The 20,050-nt window shown below is 37.5% G+C and overlaps 1 protein-coding gene and 2 long non-coding RNA genes across 5 annotated transcripts; 2 read left to right on the top strand and 1 right to left on the bottom strand.

The window, feature by feature from the left end:
• Window positions 1–565: 565 nt before the first annotated feature.
• On the top strand, window positions 566–4,152 carry LOC111269615 (uncharacterized). 2 transcript variants are annotated; one of them, XR_015314651.1, is made up of 4 exons: window positions 566–741; window positions 1,682–1,703; window positions 2,297–2,476; window positions 3,453–4,152. It is a non-coding gene; the product is annotated as an uncharacterized LOC111269615 (long non-coding RNA). The 2 variants fall into 2 exon arrangements; XR_002685858.2 differs by lacking the exon at window positions 3,453–4,152 and having other exon boundaries at window positions 2,297–2,680.
• Window positions 2,788–18,956, bottom strand: LOC111269614 (prostatic acid phosphatase). Of its 2 annotated transcripts, XM_022849341.2 has the most exons (14): window positions 18,858–18,956; window positions 14,920–15,474; window positions 11,974–12,044; window positions 11,169–11,283; window positions 10,641–10,799; window positions 10,289–10,418; window positions 9,944–10,002; window positions 9,354–9,513; window positions 8,956–9,016; window positions 8,663–8,746; window positions 8,083–8,176; window positions 6,350–6,481; window positions 4,159–4,237; window positions 2,788–3,456 (listed from the first exon to the last, which is right to left on the bottom strand). In XM_022849341.2, exons 2-13 carry the CDS (start codon window positions 14,984–14,986, stop codon window positions 4,185–4,187), a joined length of 1,185 nt encoding a protein of 394 aa, XP_022705076.1. In that variant the 5' UTR covers window positions 14,987–15,474; window positions 18,858–18,956; the 3' UTR covers window positions 2,788–3,456; window positions 4,159–4,184. The 2 variants fall into 2 exon arrangements, with proteins under 2 accessions (XP_022705076.1, XP_022705075.1); XM_022849340.2 differs by lacking the exons at window positions 2,788–3,456; window positions 4,159–4,237 and adding an exon at window positions 4,897–5,057 and having other exon boundaries at window positions 18,858–18,955.
• On the top strand, window positions 11,313–14,529 carry LOC111269616 (uncharacterized). Its single transcript, XR_002685859.2, has 3 exons — window positions 11,313–11,461; window positions 11,722–11,838; window positions 12,643–14,529. It is a non-coding gene; the product is annotated as an uncharacterized LOC111269616 (long non-coding RNA).
• Window positions 18,957–20,050: the final 1,094 nt, after the last annotated feature.

The following is a 20,050-nucleotide window of genomic DNA, read 5'->3' as shown; positions in this document are numbered from 1 at the left end:
CTCGTACATAATGTTTTAAACCAATGTATAATGATGTAATAGGTATTTCACTTATAAATCAAGACTGAATAAACAAAAATTCTAGTCGCGCTTGTAGAAAAGGGCCCAGACGTGTAAATGGTTCAGTGAGTTCAGAAATTGCTATTTACAGCATGGCGAGTTGTTATGATACCGATTGGTTAGGTTTTCAGTTTGATCGGTACGTTCAAACCTAGGCAGAAGCTGAAAGCTAAAAAAGATAAACAAATTATTCACTTATGCATCACTGATGATAGGGACATGGCGTAGCCTAACAGATGCGGCCCGCTTCCGGTGGTTGTAGGCAGAAACTAAACGAGACGATTCCTGAAGCAGCGTAAAATGGACGGCACGTAGATAATATAGGAGGCAATTATTAGAGTCAGCGTTGAACATGCTTTTGGGTAGGTCGCTATATGTTTTTCTCTAACCTTCTAACAGCAGAAAACTGCCCGGGTAGCTAATGCGAACTTTTTATTGAATCGAACAGCGCACCCACAGTGATAAGTTATGACGTAGAAAGCATTCCTATATAACAGCTGTTCACGCAACAATGTGTCTACGATTCGTCATGGTATTAAAAGTTTACTGGTGTTGTTTCTCCAAAACGGTTTGAAGTCTACTTTGCTCTCGCTGACCTTCGGCTTTTATATCATTCATATCACAAGCGTCTTGTCCCATTCTTCCTCAATGGTCGAAAGGCTACAAGCACGACCGTCTATGGTAGGACAAAGAAGCAAACTGATTTGCTTTACTAGTTTTCTTAATATTCGATACTGCCTAGTTGAGGGAACCCAATAACTAGTTAACCTCTATGGAATGCCTATCTATTCACTATTATTAAAATCCTCCAGAGTTCCCCCATAATAAAACTAGTCCTGATATTGGGTAACTATATACGTACATGGAAGTGGCTATCTGTAGTACTTTGTTCGTACGTGTTGTGGATATCTGTTAATCCTGTTTTGTATGTTAAATGTTATGTTAATTGAGTAAATTCCAACATTGATGACATATAACAGGACAGAAAAAAACGATCAAAAGATTAGTTTGAGCTTCGCTCTGTGAAATTTAACTTCTAATTTACTGCTTATCGCATCGGCCGGTATAAGTATTGAAGTTGAAAAACACAGCAAGAGCCGGATTCTTGTAAAAAAGCCTCATCAATTGTATTTGTTATTTTGCCGTTTAGTGAAAACACGCGTCCACTCACTATTTTTATATTTATTCGCACTGATTCACTCGAAGTTTGCACCAAACGACATTTCGATGTGTAGAGTCATCACAAACCTCTAATTCTTCAAGCTTTTTCGCCTTTCTACAATCATCAACTATCAAAACCTAGAGACGCTTGTGTTGTTATCGGTTTTTATGTTTAACGTGATCTGTGTGAAGATTTTCTATGAGTTTAACGAAGATAATAAGCAGAAAATTTCTGAAACGAGTAATTATCGAAGCCCACTGGTTTGATAATATGTGTTAATAGAATTTTTAGCAAAGCATAGTGCAAATGCAACATTCACCTCAGTATGTTAGCATACCTCAGTAAACATTAGCCATGCAACGGTCATAGCGAAGAACGAGATGCTTATCTATCATTAGGCTTCAATAAGGATTTTTGCGATTTATTATCGTTAACCTTTTCACTGCTTGTTCTTTGTAGATCCTTCATTGTGATATTACAGGTATTAGTGAACGACTGCTAATGAAGTATTGACTAGCTTCGAAACGGGTCGGCCATTTTCATCAATGAGAATAGTGGCGGTAAACTAGGCTTTCGTTAACGAGGTTTAACTTCTCCCGAGTTCATGGCTACTTTGCTTCTACTAGCAGACTCAACAAATGAGACGTTATTTTACGAATCTTCATCCAGCCAGCGAGTCAGCTTACTCAATACCTAATGAAATATAGTAGATACATATATTTGCGCTTGTTCACACCGGGAAAGCTTTGACTTCGTTTAGACACTGGAGCTAGCGAGGCTGATTGATTGACTGAGCTGATTCGACTACATCGCCTAAAATAATATCTAGAAAATTTAGCTTTACAATATTTTGGATGCGCTTGCGATTTCGTATATGGTATGTCCGTACTCCTTAAACCACTAAATATCGAAGTCCGTATAATGCAGGCCTGGATGTGACAATTGTTTCTATTAAGGAGTTCCGAATTATCATTAATCAATGGGTGTCAGTTAAAGAACAAATGATCCAATCCATTTTTTTCTAACTTGCGTCTCCCCATGAAAATTCATGTAATATCATTTTGCTTTGTGCAGTTCAAACGTTTTGCAGATATCTTCAACGTGCAACGAAGTATCAACTAATGGATACATTGAGCGATTTGATGTTGGAGCACGACTATAGAAAGCCGATATTAGAAACGCAGTATCTATAATCATTAGATCTAATGATTCGGATACCATGAGTGGCAATTGACGCGACTTCAGATTAATAAGGTTTGACTGTGGTATCCACTCATAGCTCTCGAGAATTTTGAATAGTGACTCTTATTACCATTGTCTTCCTGATACTTTTTTAAGATGTGCTGTAAAAGACTCTTCAGACTTCCTTGTTTTTCAGGTTAAATAGAAGTATGTGAAAAAGTTGACTGTTTTCGGGTTGTTACCATTCAAACAAAACCAATAAGTGCAATGCAGCGATACATTTTAATAGGAAATTAACTAGCTTAAAATGGTATTGAAGGTAAATGATCCTTCTATATTCTTACCCTACAATAGCTAGCCATTTCAACAACAACAAACACCACTAAATTTGTATTTTTATTACTAAATATTTTTGAAAAGCGCTTCCACGAAGGTTCTATTGAATGTTAATTTCATAAACTCACAGTTCATACTGAGAACGATCTTCTGTGTTGAACGTCTGACGAAGAGGAATTCCTAGAATATTCCGCTGTGTCTACTGTTGGGTTTAGCGGTTCAATAATGAACCCTAATTTTATTGTTTTCAGGAAGATGTTTTCCGTTCATTTTTTGTACTCGAGAGTCAAAAGTTTACCAATAAGAGTCGGTGAAAGAGTGATAATGTTCTGACATTCAGTAGGCTGCCAACCTCTTTGACCACTTGATTTTCTTGTAGAACCCACTCTTCTTTTTTTTTATTATGTCATTTTTACTTTAAATCTTCGAAAAAAAAAATTACAGTTAAGCGATCATTACACCATGTGGTCGCCAATACCGAAACCGCTGGTCGAATGCAACATAGTCACACAGTATGGTTTCATGGAATCGATCTACCGAACCAAATTTATCGTCAGCATAATGAATTACCTATGATACACTCAGGTTTTTTGCATTCTGGACTTATCACTTATTTTCTGCCTATCGGCCTGGCAGTTGTCCGGTTCATATGCATGTGTAATAAAATACAGCTATTAAATCCTTCACGCTCCCTCATCAATCCTTGTTTCAGATACCTGTCGGCAAGTTGAAACAGAATCTAGGTTACATATACCATGACAGTTAGTCGGTGGCGTATGAATTCACGGTTCGCGTGTCGCCGTGCGGTGCTTGGTAATAAATACTAGCTTCAGGCTAATACGTGTCTCCAAATGAGCCATGGTCTGGATTGAGTAGAAACTCATTCCATCTGATTCACTTTAGACGGTCCTATCGAATAACAATTGCCTTCAGGCTCGATGCATAACATTTTGGGTGTCCTCCCGTGAATGTTACCACGCTGGCCCAAATACAAACTGTACATTCTATCTAAATCTCTATTGCGTCGTATGATTGTCTTAAATTTGTTGGTAAATGACTTAAATATGTGGTAAATGGTTTTTTTTTTCGGTCTTTGTTGAGCAATATCCATTTTTCTTTTCCGCTGCTTTAAATTTTAGAGCCGTTTAGATGAAAGGAAAACCTATTTTCGAATCAATCTTCAAAAGCCACGTATCCATCCCTCGCCACACGCAGCAAGTAACTAGGGAGCATTACTTACTCAGACTTATGTCATTGCCACAGTTATTTTATCCAGCAAAGTTCTTTAGAGTTGACCTTATAACTTAGTGTACTGCTTCTGCGAGCAGCTGTTTATTGGCTGCTGAAAAAAGACAAAGCATTAGGTCAATGTCGGTCCCATATATGTTCCAACCAATTCCCGCTATTCAAGTACTCACGTTATGCCTTAGTGCTCCGTGATGTGTTAAACACTCAGCCACTTCGGTTTGTCATCTCCATTATAGGACCCTTGAAGTGCTAGAACGACCCAATCATACATAAGTTATTGATCTTGTACAATAGGCTAATAATACCCTTTCCGGAAGTCCATATATGATCTTTATAGTAAAAAAGACCTCCAGCGAAATGCTGTTTTTACTTTAGTGACAGTTCATTGTTTCATCTGCGAAAATATGGCGATAGTATGACCTGTGTTTCTGGGTATAGAGAGAAAATGCACTGAGCTTCGCAATATTACTATCGTAAGTATCTGCGAAACATCTAGCCGTCAAATAATATAAGGTATTATTTAAAGATCCTTGTAGTGAGTAAACCAGGAAATACGTAATTAAATAGATCATCCTAATTGTATTAGTGAACTTCTAAGCAACGGGAATTGGTTTTTTTATCGCATACTTTGACTATAATGGTTCATGAAGTTATAGTGGAAGCAAAAGAATAGTGACTTTACGTAAAGATGCACCCACAATTTCGTGAAACACTTTGCTCGTACACGGAATTAAAAAGTACGTTGGAACCATTACACTTGCTACATTACACTTGATAATTCTTATTGCTTTCATGCTGCAGTGTTACCTTCTAACCTATATATTTGAAGAAAAGTTATCATCGATTATGGCAGTACTGATACGTTAGAACTGACTACTAGGAAACGTATTCTGTTAAGATGAAACCGGTAAACGAAGGAGATTTCATGTGGATTTTATTAATTAGTGGGGCATAGGAACATTCTTCATTACTAAACAAGCATGACGCAGTTCTGTACGCAGCGAGTCCTTCTTTAGGTCGTTTTGATCGCCATACCCGGATCGGCCGCGCGAAACTCGTACATTCACTCCTGTATTACCGTATATACACGATACAGAATAACATTTTGCCATAGCAGTAGCGCCCCGAGTTTTAACCTCTGATGATTTTTCTTTTGCACGTTTTAAATGCATATTCCTTGCTATGACCACCAAATTGCACGCTACAGAAAAAAGGCCTTATTGGCTCTTGTTGTTGTCAAAAAACTCAATAAGTTCAAAGTTCTGTAATTGGACATATTAACAAAGTGGCCTTCAGTTCCTATTTTTTTCCTATTTTTTTTTCCTATAAATCATGATTTATCGACTAAACGTTCAAACAATGATATAACACATATTACATGTGTAACGAGTGATGCATAAGTACAATCACACATCAGGCTACATGCTGTGCATCTCTATTAATTTTAAATATAACTGCTAGATTTTACCTATAATTGTGTAGAAATTTACTTTATTAACAATGTTTGGTTTTAATACATTCTCCTAATGTGGTCACGTGACAATTCAGTTACTTCAGCTCAGTTTGTAAAAACCTGTTGATTAGTTCCAGGAAACTGGTAACTTATGAAAGTAATGATTTCGACATTTCTCTCCAATAATCAGTTTAAGAAGATGTGTCTTACCAGATTATACGCTAAACCATCGGCTCCAAATTTCCAATTGGTACTTATCAGAAATTCACTAAAAAACTATTGAACACCACTTCAAAACGAATTTCCATCGTATTATTGCATAGGCGAAACGGCCGCTATCGGTCATTTCACACTGAAATACCTATTTTTAGCTATAGAAATAAGTACTCCATTATTGCTTAGCTCGTCAAAAATTTCTCTAACTATTCGAGTAATTGACTGTAATGTTAAATTATATGTACTATATAACAAAAATAATATATTGTATATTGTTTTTGATGGAAAAATAATTACATTTTAGTTAGCTTAAATAGCCAACCTTAGCAAAGGTAGCGACAAAAACTATGAGCACAATATGTGCTGATGAAATAAGTTATTTTTGTACACGATAAAAGTTTGTGCTTATTCGTTTTTGCTAAGTGTCCTCACAGATTACCGCAATATCTATTTTGTTTCTGGTTATAGCAAAAACCTTTTTGCTTTTTGTTCCTGTTTATTTGAGCTGGCGCCTGGAGTTCGTCCACCCAAGACAATATGCCGCTAGCTGTTGATGCAAACATCGCATCAGTGTTATCTAAGTTCTAGGACTATCTTACTTTAGTTAAATCTGCAGAAAACTGATTCTTACAGGAGAGCTTTTCTATTGACAGGACTGCACATCTCACGACTGGTGTTTGGATAAATATTACCTATAAGTTCAACAAATTTGCCAACTGGACAATCTGGAAACGAGCAGTCCGGTAGCTTAAGCTCATCGGCTTTACGGTATTCGCCCTCAGTGGTGAAGCCTTGGTGATACATGGTGCGGACGAAGCGTTCCCCTGAGAGATGGTACAAAAATGTTAATCATAGAAAAGGATAACACGTCTGTCTCTAGCAAGATTCTGATAAAGATATTTCTATTTTAGTTACCATTTTATTTAACTGCTTTATAAAATAGAATAAAAGTGGTACACGTTGGCAAGTATATTTTGAGCGTTACAATATTTTAAGCTTGTGTAGGAGGGCCAGAATAAAAAAAAAACATCCCGTGTGTGCTCTACGTGTGCGTATGCTTACTTAGTTTGGCAAAGCATTCAAAGCAAACATTGTACTTCCATCTTCTACGCCCAATGAGAAACATTGTATTGTTATAAAATAGTCCCGCACGTTTTTAGTTGTTAGCATTTACTGATGAACTTCTTCCAATAAGTTAGCCATGACTCCATATAGCTTGAAGGCAAAACGGCTTGGCAGGTGTGCGGTCTGTGTATGTCGGTGCACGCCCCTAGCTCGATGTGCTTCCCATTCAATACAGCACATCGAGAGGAATGGGTTCAGTGAGTTATATGTTGAGGAGTCAAAGTGTCAGCCATAGCGTCATTCTGTGCCCCATAGGAGTTTTCTCGGGTGGAAAAATATTAGAATCAGGTTGTCCAAGCGGGACATTGCCTTCGAGGATGCATCTTCAGGCCCTGTGGTTCCTTCGCACATGGGATATACTCGACTGCAGGCAGTCCTGAACTATGCGCTCATGCTACCTGCTTTTTGCACACGTCGCACATATTCTTTCAGGCGACAAAACGGACATTCACACTAATTCGTAAGGAGTTGTCATTAAGGGACATGTGAAGAAACAAATATGCGCCAGTGCCTAGCGAAAGCAAATCTTCGAAAGCGGAGTTCGATGCCTCTGCTCTAAAAGTTGTTTAGGTTGTCCGGTAAAGTCCTGGTTCAGACCCGCTCGGACCACTCTCTCATAACACAAACCTGGCCATATATCATGGTCCAAATCAATATACACTATGATATAGTAATGTATATTTTATTTTTATTTATCATTTAACTGATGTTTAAGTCAGGTGGGAGAAACGCCTTCGTCAGCTTTGTTGCTGGTGGAAAAAAACGAGGCGTAATAAATATTTAGTGGGTGATGAACATTGCTTACGCCGAACCTCCATGTGGACAAATAAAGCGGTCTCCGTCGTTACCTTTACCCTAGAGAGTTGCATTTTCAGATCTCCTTTCAGGATATCCACGAAACGAATTAAATCATCCAAGAAAAAAGAGACTCCGACGTTCGAACTTGTTGTGCATCATGCTATAATAGTTAGTGCGTTCGCGCGGTCGAAAAAGACAGCCGAAGGAAGACAAGTTCTAATGACTAAGATCTCTTAGACGTATCCGCTACAGAGAAGGGAACTGTTTTCTCTGCAAAACATACTTCAACCGGCATACTGTCCTTTTTTTGATCAATGAACCGGAAAACGAACGGGGGAAATTTGGCCTAATTTTTTAAAGCTCAAAGATTGACAGCTTTTCCTAGTTTTTAGTAGGTGACGCGCTGCGAGCCTGCTGACTTAATTCGTACTCGACTATAACGACCTGGTGGCTTGAAGCTTAGACCTAGCCTAAGAAAAAAATGTTTATATGGTATACAAACCATCTGACTTCCGTTTGTAGAGCTGAAAGTGCAACGCTCCAAGAAAAGATGGGTACAGGCGCACATATTCAAGTTGCAAAGCACTCATCAGAGCCTGAATTAACAGAAACATGCAATTTCAAATATGACATTAGGCTATTGCACACCAAATTATCTTGATGTTGAACATCTAATCATCTGTGCTAAAAGCCAATCTTCTCAGATTTTCAATCAAACTAGAAAGGAAATTAGAGAAAACCTAGACCTTACTCTGACACACAGATTATCTAAAATAAGAAGAATTAATTGATGTTACACAGACTACTTAATTGAAGCGAATAAGAACGTAATTATTTCTTTACCATACCTCTAAAGGGGACATAGCAGCAATGCGATAGTAAAAAGAATTGATTCTAAATACAGTAAAAATGTTTCGTAGCATCAGCATGTCCGTCTTGTCTATACAGTTTAATTTTTCGAAATAAGAAGTCGTACCATTACTGGCAGCGACACTTTTATCTATAATAAATAATATCGAAAGCCATTCGAACATGGCGAAGTACGCACAAGACGCACAATATCGTACGATATTAATATTCACCTGAATAGTTGTATCATGGTAAGACATAATCGAAAGACGTTCGTTGATCGACTTGTTCGCTGCCGCCGTCATACGCTCAGCAATCTAAATCGGAACATACTCAATCATACGCCAATGTCAGATAAGACGCTTTTTTGATCAATGAAATAGTCCGCACTTATGAAAAACTCATAACTTTTATATAGGGAGCGCAAAAACTAAACTGTATAAGTAAGTCTGCAAATCAGACGCGAACAACATGAATTAAACAAACTTTACCTACAAAGCTTCAGGGTAGATATAATTTAACTCACCGTCTTGCCCATGTATTGCCCGTAGTAAGGAATGAAATTAATCCAGTAATCGTAGCTCAACCTACAAATTTACGCCGAAACATACACATCTAATTCATTACAAATTAGTCTACATACTATTATACAATGCATAACATAAAAACAACATCTAATACAATATATCCATGTCTACATCGGCTTGCCTTTCTGTTCAAAGCACTTGACCGACATGTAGGTAAGGTAATGGTGTCCAAAATGGGGATTTGGTCTACAAATAACATGATTATGCTCGTGACTATAACAGCAACATACATTTGAGAGATGAGGTAGATTTTATGAAACATGTCGGTCCCATATTAGTGAGGACCCTTTGTTTTGTGATCGTCTTAAATCTTGAAAAGGTTCAGTATTCTACACACCTGCGCATGGCCCAGTCCATAGAACTCCACTTCGATTCCGCCCATTTAGGAATGGGAAGTTCATTGTATTTCTGGGCATACAGTGCATCGATAATAGGCTCGTAAAATGAAGAATTATTAGAAGAGTACCCAGAAACTTCACTAATCCAAGCCATGAAATCTGGAGAAATATAAAAGTAGATATACTGGTTTGCATCATTCTAATTTAGAAACATCTTCGAATAAGTATACGGGTTGGTGTGTAATTTACGTCTTCACTACGCACCAATAAGGTTTCTTATATGCATTAAAGTTCGAGCTTAAAAAGGTTTGAGAAATTCTTTTAAAAGCGTACCTATAGAGGCGTTTAGGCAATGTTAAGTTCTAATGTTTCATACACTATACAACAGCCCATGGGACTCGATCAGTAGGCCTTTTAACAATTTTGCGGTTCGCTTCTTTAAAGCTCATAAACTTGATGGAAGCAAAACAACGAGAGGATCGTATCATTGCATTAATTTTTTCAATATTTAACATCCAAGGTAGCTTCTGTAAGTCTACGATTAATGAATTTGATTATTTTGCTTCTAAAGCAAGCTTTTGCTGCTTACCGCCAGCTGAAGCAAACCCGTCCTTAACAAGCGCTTCATCTGTTTCATCATGGATGTGCCTGCAATATTAAGCATTCACGTTTTCATATAACAATAGATTAAAGTTAACCTTGCTCCCTATGAAGTTTCTCCGAATATATGTTCGAAATATGTGAATCATAGTTCAAAAGCACACATACGGGAAGATTTGACAAAAAATCTTCCCGTATGTGTGCAAATAATCTTCAATCTGTGAGTTTTGATTTTTGAAGCTGTGATCAGGTAATCAATGTCTGCAAAATTAATAAGGCAGTGCAGAAATAATTGTTGTTCTGTTGAGACAAATGTGAGCGATTTGATACTTTCTTAAAGTCGGGAAGGACTTCCGCTTTACAGGATTCGATGAGCACGTCATTTCCCTGGGGTACCATTATTATAGCTATCGGCTGAACAGGAAAACCGAAGTCCCAATCTCCATGTGGCGGGTACATTGTACCTGATTTTTGAGAAATCAATTCGGTTAGATATACCAAATTGCTGTTTTTAATTTGACTGAAAATACATTTTAGCTTTGGAGCCTTCTTTATGGTTAGCTAGACTGCGGAGACTGTGACCACCGTTTTCAAATTATACGAGAAGTATCCACTGTCATTGGTCAGAGTAGCCGTGCGTATTCAAATGAAAAGAGCAAATACTCGAGTTTCTTTCTGATACTAACCAAGAAGGATGTGCTCGGTTTCGAAGCATCGTTTATAGGTCGAGCTACGAGCCCAGACCTCGTGGGGAGAATATGTAAGAAAATCCCGGTAAAAACGGCGAAATACGCGTCCAACAAAAGCAGAACCTTGCTTTCCCTTTTTCGTTAAAAAGCCGATTCCTGTTTTAAATGAGAGCAAAATATGTATCTCTTATTATGTGATAAAGGTGGCTCTGTGTGCTAGGTAAAGTCTGTCACCTATCGGGCCATTGCATGACGACAGTAGAAATGGCCTTAGACATGCTAAAAAGCTTGAAGCTTTAATTCTTTTCTCAGGTACATTATACAGCTACGAAGATAGCCAAAACTGCTATGAATACTCTGGCAAGCCCGTTTTATCATTGAAAATGTGAGGATATCCCAGTGTGGTGGTCTCTATCGCATTTCGCAAGTATGTTGCATAATTTGAATTTATTGAATTATATAAGCTTATGTTATTCACTCTATTCGACCCAATAAACTGCTATAAAAAGATAGAGATTTGCTCACCCATAGGATAGTCATCAGCAGTGCTCCAATTGGAAAGTTGAGCTGGCGCTCGCAATCCATGTCGATGTAGAATGGTCACATGCTCGAGTGTATACCCTTCGGGGTCGCGATTTACCTGCAGACGACAAAATAGTAGGACAACGTTGAAACCTAGTGGTCTAATAATAGCTCAATGGATTTAATTTAGCTTGCACAGTTAAACGAGTTGGCTAAACCAACGAATGAAAGCGCTAAACGTTTGTCTTATAGAATTAATGCATAGTCAGGAAATATATGGATAAAGTCAATTCTCAGTGAGTACAGCCTGTTCCAATATAGCTTTGGATTAAACAACAAATATATCAAACAACCCAGTGATTACGGTTCATGTATCAACCCCCAACACGTCAATGAGGACTATCAATTTTCACTAGTACTTTAATAAGGAAAACGTAAAAAGTTCCGAAGTTTTCTTTCAACTTTTTTTTTTGTTATTATCTTGGATAATGAACTATTTGAAAAAAAACTTTCACTGTATGTATGATTAAGGGTAAACACGTTTTACTTCTTGTAGCCGGAGCGCTGTTATTTCATTTCTCCACTACATTCTCCACTACATCGACCTGTGATTAAGTCTCTTGTCAACACTCATGTACCATAAAGCCATTTTGCCAGAATTGTCAACAAGAAGGTAAAGAACTCGGGTTGATTTCACTTAATGTGCACATGTACGTCGTGTATACTGATAGTAACGTTCACAATTACTACTGTTATTATAACCCAATGCAATTTTATTAGTTATGAGTGAAACTGTTTACTAACGAACCTGTTGCGGTATAGGGTCATCGATGGATTTTGAGAAGGCTCCAGTTAGAGTCAAAGAAGCAATGGCGGTTGCTGAAAGATTATGAATGTAGTACATTAACAATAGAGTTTCCTTTAGGGCGATGAAAATTCCATACAATCCAACATTACCATATAAATATATAGTTTGACACACACTGTAAGAATTCCATTTACGTATGAGGGGGGGCGTGTGCGCTAACTGAAGTGCAGATGCTCAGGTTTAGTTAGGTCTTAGTTAATGGCGATTCGCCACTTCAATTACCTCAATTAAATTGCTCAAGTGGAAATTATTTGCTATTTATAAAAATATACATTTATGTATATTTTTACAAATATCTAGACGACCTCTCTAGCATCGAATAGTTACGAAGCCTTCAGAGATTGAATTTTACTTAGAATCTTTTAATAGTTAGTGACAAAATATAATCCGCCTAGTAAATTTCGATAAGATTAGTGCGTGGGAACTTCACTGGGGAGGTTCAATGCTAACGTATACTGCACCAGTTCAATAGCATCCATTATCTATTAGTTGACTGAATTGACCCTGACGGTGTCATATTTTGAAAAAGAAGCCGCTACTGGCACCGCAGCAGTAACTTAATGATTCTCCATTCATATACCGATAGGTCATGCCTGGGCAACGTTTCAGGAAAGATGAAAGAACCTAGACTGCCATCGAAAAGTTACAATGACATCATCAGTTATTGTGTGACTACACGCAACCGTTTAAACGTTCGATTTGATCCGCATTGTGCTGACCGTTGCTGCAGTTAATTGGCATATAACTTTTTATTGATAGTAATTATACTGTATAATAAAAGGGGTCGTCTCTGGAATTAGGCTGTATATTACTCAGTATCCATCACCCATAAACCATTCGAGTTAGCCAATCATGTTCAGCAATCCTAGGTATCGTTTTCAATCGATATAATATATTATTACTACTGTTATCTCCTTGATCAGGTATATTAGATATTAACAATAATATATGGATATATACGGGCATATATATATGATTGTGTATATATAGAGTACAATTAAGTGTATGACAATGGATGATTAATAATACCGTGCTTTGAGAACCTAAATTCAAATGTGGGGTTCATAACTAGGGTATCTACCCTTTTTAAATATCTACTACAGGTACGCATTATTCAATCAAATTTTATCTACAGATCCCAATAGTCAAACGATCTCGGGCGTGTATCATGTAAGCCTTCGCTTACATACGAACTGAGATTTATATTTATAGCAACTCGGTAAATAACATTACATACTGCCATCTTACTTGAACTTTAACCATACAATTAGATGCCACTTTTGACCCTGAATAGAATCCCTCCTGGCCAGCTACCTACTAACACCCTGATCCTTAAATTTCCACTTCTAGAACGTTTGATGTCGAACGAAGTGATCAAGTTGCAAAACACGAGACAGGAGCACTTTCCTTCGTTTTTCTCCAAAAGTTAAAATCGATCTGTTCCGTTAGCTAACTAATAAAACATTCATATCAGCGTAGACAAGGCCCTTTTTAACCGCAGTTGCGTTAAAGATTTTTTTGATCCATTAGCATCAGTCCAAGTGGCATCATTCGCGGAAAATCCTTTCATCTATTTTTTAGTATTTCATGAAGATCATGATACAAGGCTAGCGTAAAACGTGCGCTACAACATTATAATTTGATAAGTAAAGCAGAATATGATATGAGACAACATCGATAAATCAGCTAAATGCTTAATGATTCTGAAGAGAATTCTAGAAACTAACGAACTACAGGGAATAATGAATGGTCCGTAGACACTCTAAATATGTGGATAGAAGACGACCGTCCGAACTACAGATCTCACATTTTTGATTTTAATCATATGTATGATAAGCGGCCACGGATGTGTCATTAACAGAACGATGCCACAAAACATTTTCGACAGAAAAGTCTCAGACAGAAAATGTTTTCAGAACAAAAACAGGTATTTACTTCATCCTCATAATACTTGCTAGCAACAAAATACAAGACGAGTTCGCTGCGGGCAAATAGCCAGCAGAAATACTATTATTGCTACATGCGGCAGTTTGATAAGGTTTGCTAGGATCTAAGATAATAGGATAATAATAATAATAAGCTAAGAATACGAAGTGTTCTGAAATTTCATCACAGCGTTTGCCAACAGGAGATACCACTGAGCAAAATATGCCGCGTCACTAATTCAACGATTCTTACAATAGCCGGGGTCAGTTTTGGTAAAGGATTAATATGGACTATCTAGTGGACTCGTTTTTCTCGGAATATCTTGACTGCAGTTTGGATTATAGCTAGGAGTATTCCAAGATATATTAGGTTTATGAGGTATAATGATTATGATTTTCGGATGTAACTTTTTAGGTAATATAAGATTCCACGGTATGCACCACAGATGTATTCCACAGACAGAAAATAAAAAAAAAAAACCTTTTTTGTCTACGATGTAACACAAGTGGACAGAGCAAAAAGTACGATCAAAATTCGTTTAGTTCCAAATAAATCCAATGTCAACTTGTAGATATTCGTTGTAAATTTGTGTTAATGAAAATTCTATGAAGTTCACATATTGCATAACATCTTAGTTTTATCGTTTGCGTCCCATCAAAATGAATCGAGAAATAGATGACTTTCCTGACTTTCCTAAAAACCGACGTTTATACTTACGCTAAGAATTTGATCAACAACAAAAAAGAACTGCATTGTTTGGTTTCAATAGGCCATATATTGGATGACAGTGTATACTTCGATGGCTATCGTATATATAAAATTAACGTTGGCTATGCGTCAAATGGTTTGCAAAAAAAAATAGCATCAGAAACAAAGACGCCACTTCTATAACCAAATGTTATTTCATAGCGTGTGTGTACAGCGATACGAAAATTATTGTACGCGTGAGGCAATACGTACCAATGGCTACGAGCATCGTTATCGAAATAGCCCAAAGCAAGAACCGTCGCGAACATAATAACGCCATGCTTAATTTCGTAGCGGAGAGTGTTTCGTAGCCCTTCCCACTGATCGACGAAAGCCAGGTAAGATCTCCTCTTCCAGTAAGCTTTCACAGTGGCAAAGAAGCAGTTTCTGATAAATAGTCCCGATGTATCAATACTGTCACAATCAATGGCAATTTTTTTTTTACCAAATCAAGAAGTTAGGGGGCGAGGGGTAGTGGAAGTGCAGGGAAGGGGAGGCGACAGGCAGGCAGACACATGTAACCTCAGCTCCTCGTAGGCTGTCACACAACAATGTCACTATAATCACAGCATTCCGATTTTCCAAATTGGTGCTCTGTCGTCGCACTTTTAGGTAGATGTAATAGTAGCAGCAACTCGTGGCGGCAAGTTGTCAGGAAATTGTCAAATAAACGGTAACCATGACATTTTCTCCTGACAGCTGAGGTTTAATGCGGACGACGTGATAGAGGTTCTTACGGCCCTTTTCTAGATGAAGAGAGCCATTTATCTGAAACGAAAGAAAATAAATTATCTTAGTACTCTGTATAATGCAAATTGCCGTTGTCCTCCCTACATACTTCACAAATTAAAAAACTCTTACGTAATACCTCTTACATCTAGGGTTCGAATGTACCCGTCTACTAATTTCGTGTAAGATTAGATAGTATATACATATTTTCATAGTAGTTTTTTTCCCTTATTACACCATTGTCGATTATAAAGATTATTGGGCAGAGTGCGCGGTGGAGGAGCAAGGAAGCATGAATTCTATGGTTCTTAAATTCACCAATCTAAATTGGATAATTTACCCAATTTCATGTGTTTTAGTTTAAAACATTTTAATCATACCTAGTGTTATTCTTTAGCTAGATTCGTTATTTAGATTTATAGTCATTTATTAGATTCATGTTAGTAATGTCACAGTATACGCTGAGCTGTGTGTGGAATCATCCACAAGAGACCTTAGCGAAGAATCAAGATCATTGACACGCCGAGCTTACATCATCAAATCCCCTTATTCAAAAAAATATACTCGAACGATTTCTGCGCAATTTCACGTTTTGCAAAAAAAAAAAGACAATATTTAAACGAACCATATACAGTTCCGATCAATATTGACCAGCTATCACATCAATCAGTCCAGCTACCACGTGCGCTAAGTGCTGAGTTTTCCGTTTAACTGTATTTTTGTGTCCGATGCCCTAGTCACCTCCGAAATTAAGGTTGTTGTATTCCAGAGTATTGCACTTAAAAACGACACATTTCACGTCAAATGTATTAAAAGGAGCCGGCATCGGTTTTATATATATCCAGTAATCAAAGAACGTTCACCAGATTAGTCTGCTGTAGACTAGCCAGATCGTCTGAATTATTATTGGAAAGATACCACAAACTCAAGAAAGAGGAAATGCTAAATGTGCTAATCCCAAGTAGATTCGTAATTGCGTTTTCGATATAAGGTTTTTTGAAAGTAATTTAGGTTCTTGAACAGACCTGCCTTTTTCTAATTTTCAGTTACTGTATAGAAAATGTTGAAAGTCTTAGATTTTGTTCACAGATTCAGCACAAGACAGGATTTAACTTTACGCTGTGCCAGTAACCGATACAATATTGAAGAGCTTCCATGCATAGGTGCAGTTGTTACGTTCTACCAGATGATTCCAATTCACCTTTAAGACAGTGACTTATCCGCCAGATCAAGCGCCTTAACTTTCCCTTGAAGAGTCGGAAAGGGCCAGATTCAGATGAAGGATTTATCCGTCAATCTAAAAAAATCCTAGTGCTTTCAGTATTTCCAGGGATGACGCGAAGATAAAATCTTTTCCACGGTAATTATGATTACATCGATCAATAAGTTCATCGGTAATCCCACCTCCATTTCAATCACGCGTGAGCAAATATTATGATTATGCTAAATGTTCTTTAGCAATTTATGCCATTAGCACTGCTCATGGAAAGCATTTGTTAGGTGAATAGAAGGATGGAAAAATTGGTTGTCTAGGTAAGGAAAACAACTAAAAGACCTGGCTCCTTGTTATCGTTAGCTCACAACAGTCGTATGTGATACACGAACATAGACTAAGCGTTGTGTATGAACCCAAAGTGGTCCGCAGTAAAGTGTCTTTGGATAGAATCGCTTTTACAGTTAGTGTACCTTTGGTATTAAGTATATATTCGCATATAAACATTCGTATAGACACAACGCGAGGCTTTCTCATAAGCTACTTCACAGCTATTCTGTAGTGCTTACTATTTTAATCGGAATGGTCGTTAGACAATCCAAGATGTCTAAGTCCAATATTCGGTTGGCTGGGATTTACGAAAATAATTAAATCTGTTATATCTGTGTGTAACAATAACGGTCTTCAAGCCGGTATCGAGTGAAGATTACACTCATCGACTAAGCGCTACCTGCGTTTGCATACATCTGCATTCACACCGAATTCTGCGCCGACTCGAGAAAACCTATTGAGTTACGAAGAAATGGAGTTTCAAGACTTCACACTTTAGCATTAAGATAGTCCTCAATATCGCGAAATATCCAGTTCTTGAAAGGATGAATTGCGTTAAAATTTATAAACGACAAGTTCATATTTACTTTTAGTTTAGTTTAGCAAAGCAGTTTTCTTTTTTTTTTGATGAATTCATGTATCTGATGTGAATTCTGTCCACGTTAAACTCGATATATAGCACTTACGAACCACCCTCATGATTCCAAGGATACAACAGTAGGCAGCCTCCAGGACGGGAGCATTTTTATCAAAAGCATTCTCTATCATAGGTATTGCACAGGCTCAATTTCAGCAGAACGTAGCATGTAATAGAATGTTACCCATCGCATTATAGGTCGATATTGACAAGCAATACAACCAAAGTAATGATAGGCTTAGCGTGGTAGATTTTCGTGCCACCGTAGTCTATTTTGCCGCTTAGTTGGGGGCTTCCATTAATTGTGTCGCGCTTATACTCAACATGTATGTTTTTCTAACGGGGAATCGATCAGGACATGTGCGACCAATGCTTGTTTCGGCATATACATCGCCTTTCTTCAAATAGTTAGTGAACAGCTGCACTTTGGAACTACCATAGATAATACGGTAAACAGGATCAGAAAACCATGGTAAATGGCACTACTCACAGCACACAGAATGAACACCAGTTTACATTTACGCCATGTGTGTGGCTGAATATGGTTTCACGGACCACAGATATAGCGTTAATCGCAAGCAACCGTAACATCTCTCGCTCGGTTGTAGGGAGCATTCAGTATATATGTCTGGAGAAAGAAGTGCTTTTCAGGTTACTAGCCGTCAGTGAGGTGGTTTTATTCTAACGGTTCGTTCATTTTACTTAAGCTGGAAGGTATTTCATTTGGCTTATCATTTCTACGAAAGCTGTATAGTGTATGTGTCATATTGCGTTGGATGAACTCGAAGTCACAGCAAGGATAAATTTCTTATTACTACTATGCCACTTAATTAAAATAAACTGAAATGTTAAAGAAAACTTCCTCTGTAAAGTCTAAACTACAGATGTCTAGATATATAATGGAATTAAGCGATAAATGTTTTCAGTATTCTATGGCGTCTTATGCTTGTCGGGTTAGAATGTGTTGGGCGCGTAGGTTTGTTAAAATGAGCGAAGATCTGTTAAAGTTAGATTGTAATTGATTTCATTTGTAAATTGGCAGATGTTGTCAGAAATCATATTCTGCTAACTATTAAAAAAAAATCGATAGTATTCGACGTATAAACTAGCAAGCAGCGCCGTCTAATTAAAAACAAAAATAAAGAAGAAGAAGAAATTTGAATTTCATCAGTGGCTGGCGGTTCAAATGCTTTGCTAAGACTTGAAATAGCTTTTACTAATAATAGAACTTGGGCACAATACCTTTATGACGGCGAATAGACGCATCAACGGAGTTGGTGCGAGCTGTGATATCTTATGAACGAGACGTAAGCCGAAGTCGTCGTGAAATCGGCTGTCAAAATTGGGCAAAAACGACACACTTGGCTATGTTGTATAATTCGGTAAATCCCCTTGAAGCTTTTGGGTGGTCCTATTCGCTGATAGTACTGAATATCGTCCTTACATGCTTCCGATGAACTGATAAGAATTATAAAGGCGCGATGTTGCAGCTTACAGGATAGATTTTCAGATGATCCACTAAATATTCGATATGCCTGGTCTCAACCCTTTATACCGTTTGACAGTGTCATGCTTTTTAACGTATTTGGCTAAACGAAATTCAAGGTCTGAATTACGCATCTGTGCTTGAAATCAATCCAAATAATTAGCTAAGACAGTTAGTGGAAAGGTCTCTAAGCTTATTCTGTATTAAGTCTGCTTAAATTGGCATACGCATTGCAAAGATTTTAGGTAAGCCAGCTCGGAAAGGAAACCCCCATCTAAAATGATTCACAGAAAACAGTATATCCAGCAGTGATAAGCTTGAAACAGTAGCGTCCTTTTAATAGGTAACATTTACACATATGTCTTTCTTAGCGTATAAGATATATCGAATTCCACTAACGTTGTGGTAAAGATGCGATATCCTAGAAAAGTACAGTCAGTTTCCATAGCAAAGATGATATCCTGAAAGAGGATACAGGCGGCCTGTATCTTTCCTATACATTCCGATGTCCATAAATTTGTTTTCTACTGTCTAGAGGCTAAAAGGTCTTGTGCATGTCTCTGGCGTGATTCAAATATATTGGTGCGACTGACGTTTTTCCTCATACCTTTTGCAGTTTTTCTCATGAGAAACATAAACATTTGAATTACTCATAGACATCTTACAATATAGTTACTAGAAATACTTGCATTACATTTTTGTATCAATCCATTGCGACTGCTATAGCTAAAAAATGTATTGATTTTACTTGTTTACAGCTACAACGATTTTATAGATTATAGTATAGTTCTGGCTCGATTTCTGAATTGATTGTTGGTGGGCGGATCGTATTGATTATAGTTGCGTAGTTGTTTATATTTCGCTAGTTTAGGCTTTTTATATGATTAGGCGGCGTGTCAGTGATGGTAAAGGAGTACTCATATAGGAAGATTTTTTCAAAATATTATCT

The sequence above is a fragment of the Varroa jacobsoni genome, unplaced genomic scaffold (assembly GCF_002532875.2).
Source record: "Varroa jacobsoni isolate VJ856 unplaced genomic scaffold, vjacob_1.0 scaffold_1400, whole genome shotgun sequence".
Lineage (NCBI taxonomy): Eukaryota > Metazoa > Arthropoda > Arachnida > Mesostigmata > Varroidae > Varroa > Varroa jacobsoni.
The sequence above is the reverse complement of the archived record's forward strand: the minus strand, read 5'-3'. Positions and strand labels throughout refer to the sequence as shown.

Bases quoted from the DNA above. Each gene is read 5' to 3' on its own strand.
- LOC111269614 (XM_022849340.2), bottom strand. From the start codon at position 14,986: ATGGCGTTATTATGTTCGCGACGGTTCTTGCTTTGGGCTATTTCGATA. The intron at 10,419-10,640 runs GTTAGTATCAGA...CTCAAAAATCAG, and splicing joins AACCGAGCACATCCTTCTTG to GTACAATGTACCCGCCACAT. The intron at 8,177-8,662 runs GTGAATATTAAT...CTGTTAATTCAG, and splicing joins ACCATGATACAACTATTCAG to GCTCTGATGAGTGCTTTGCA.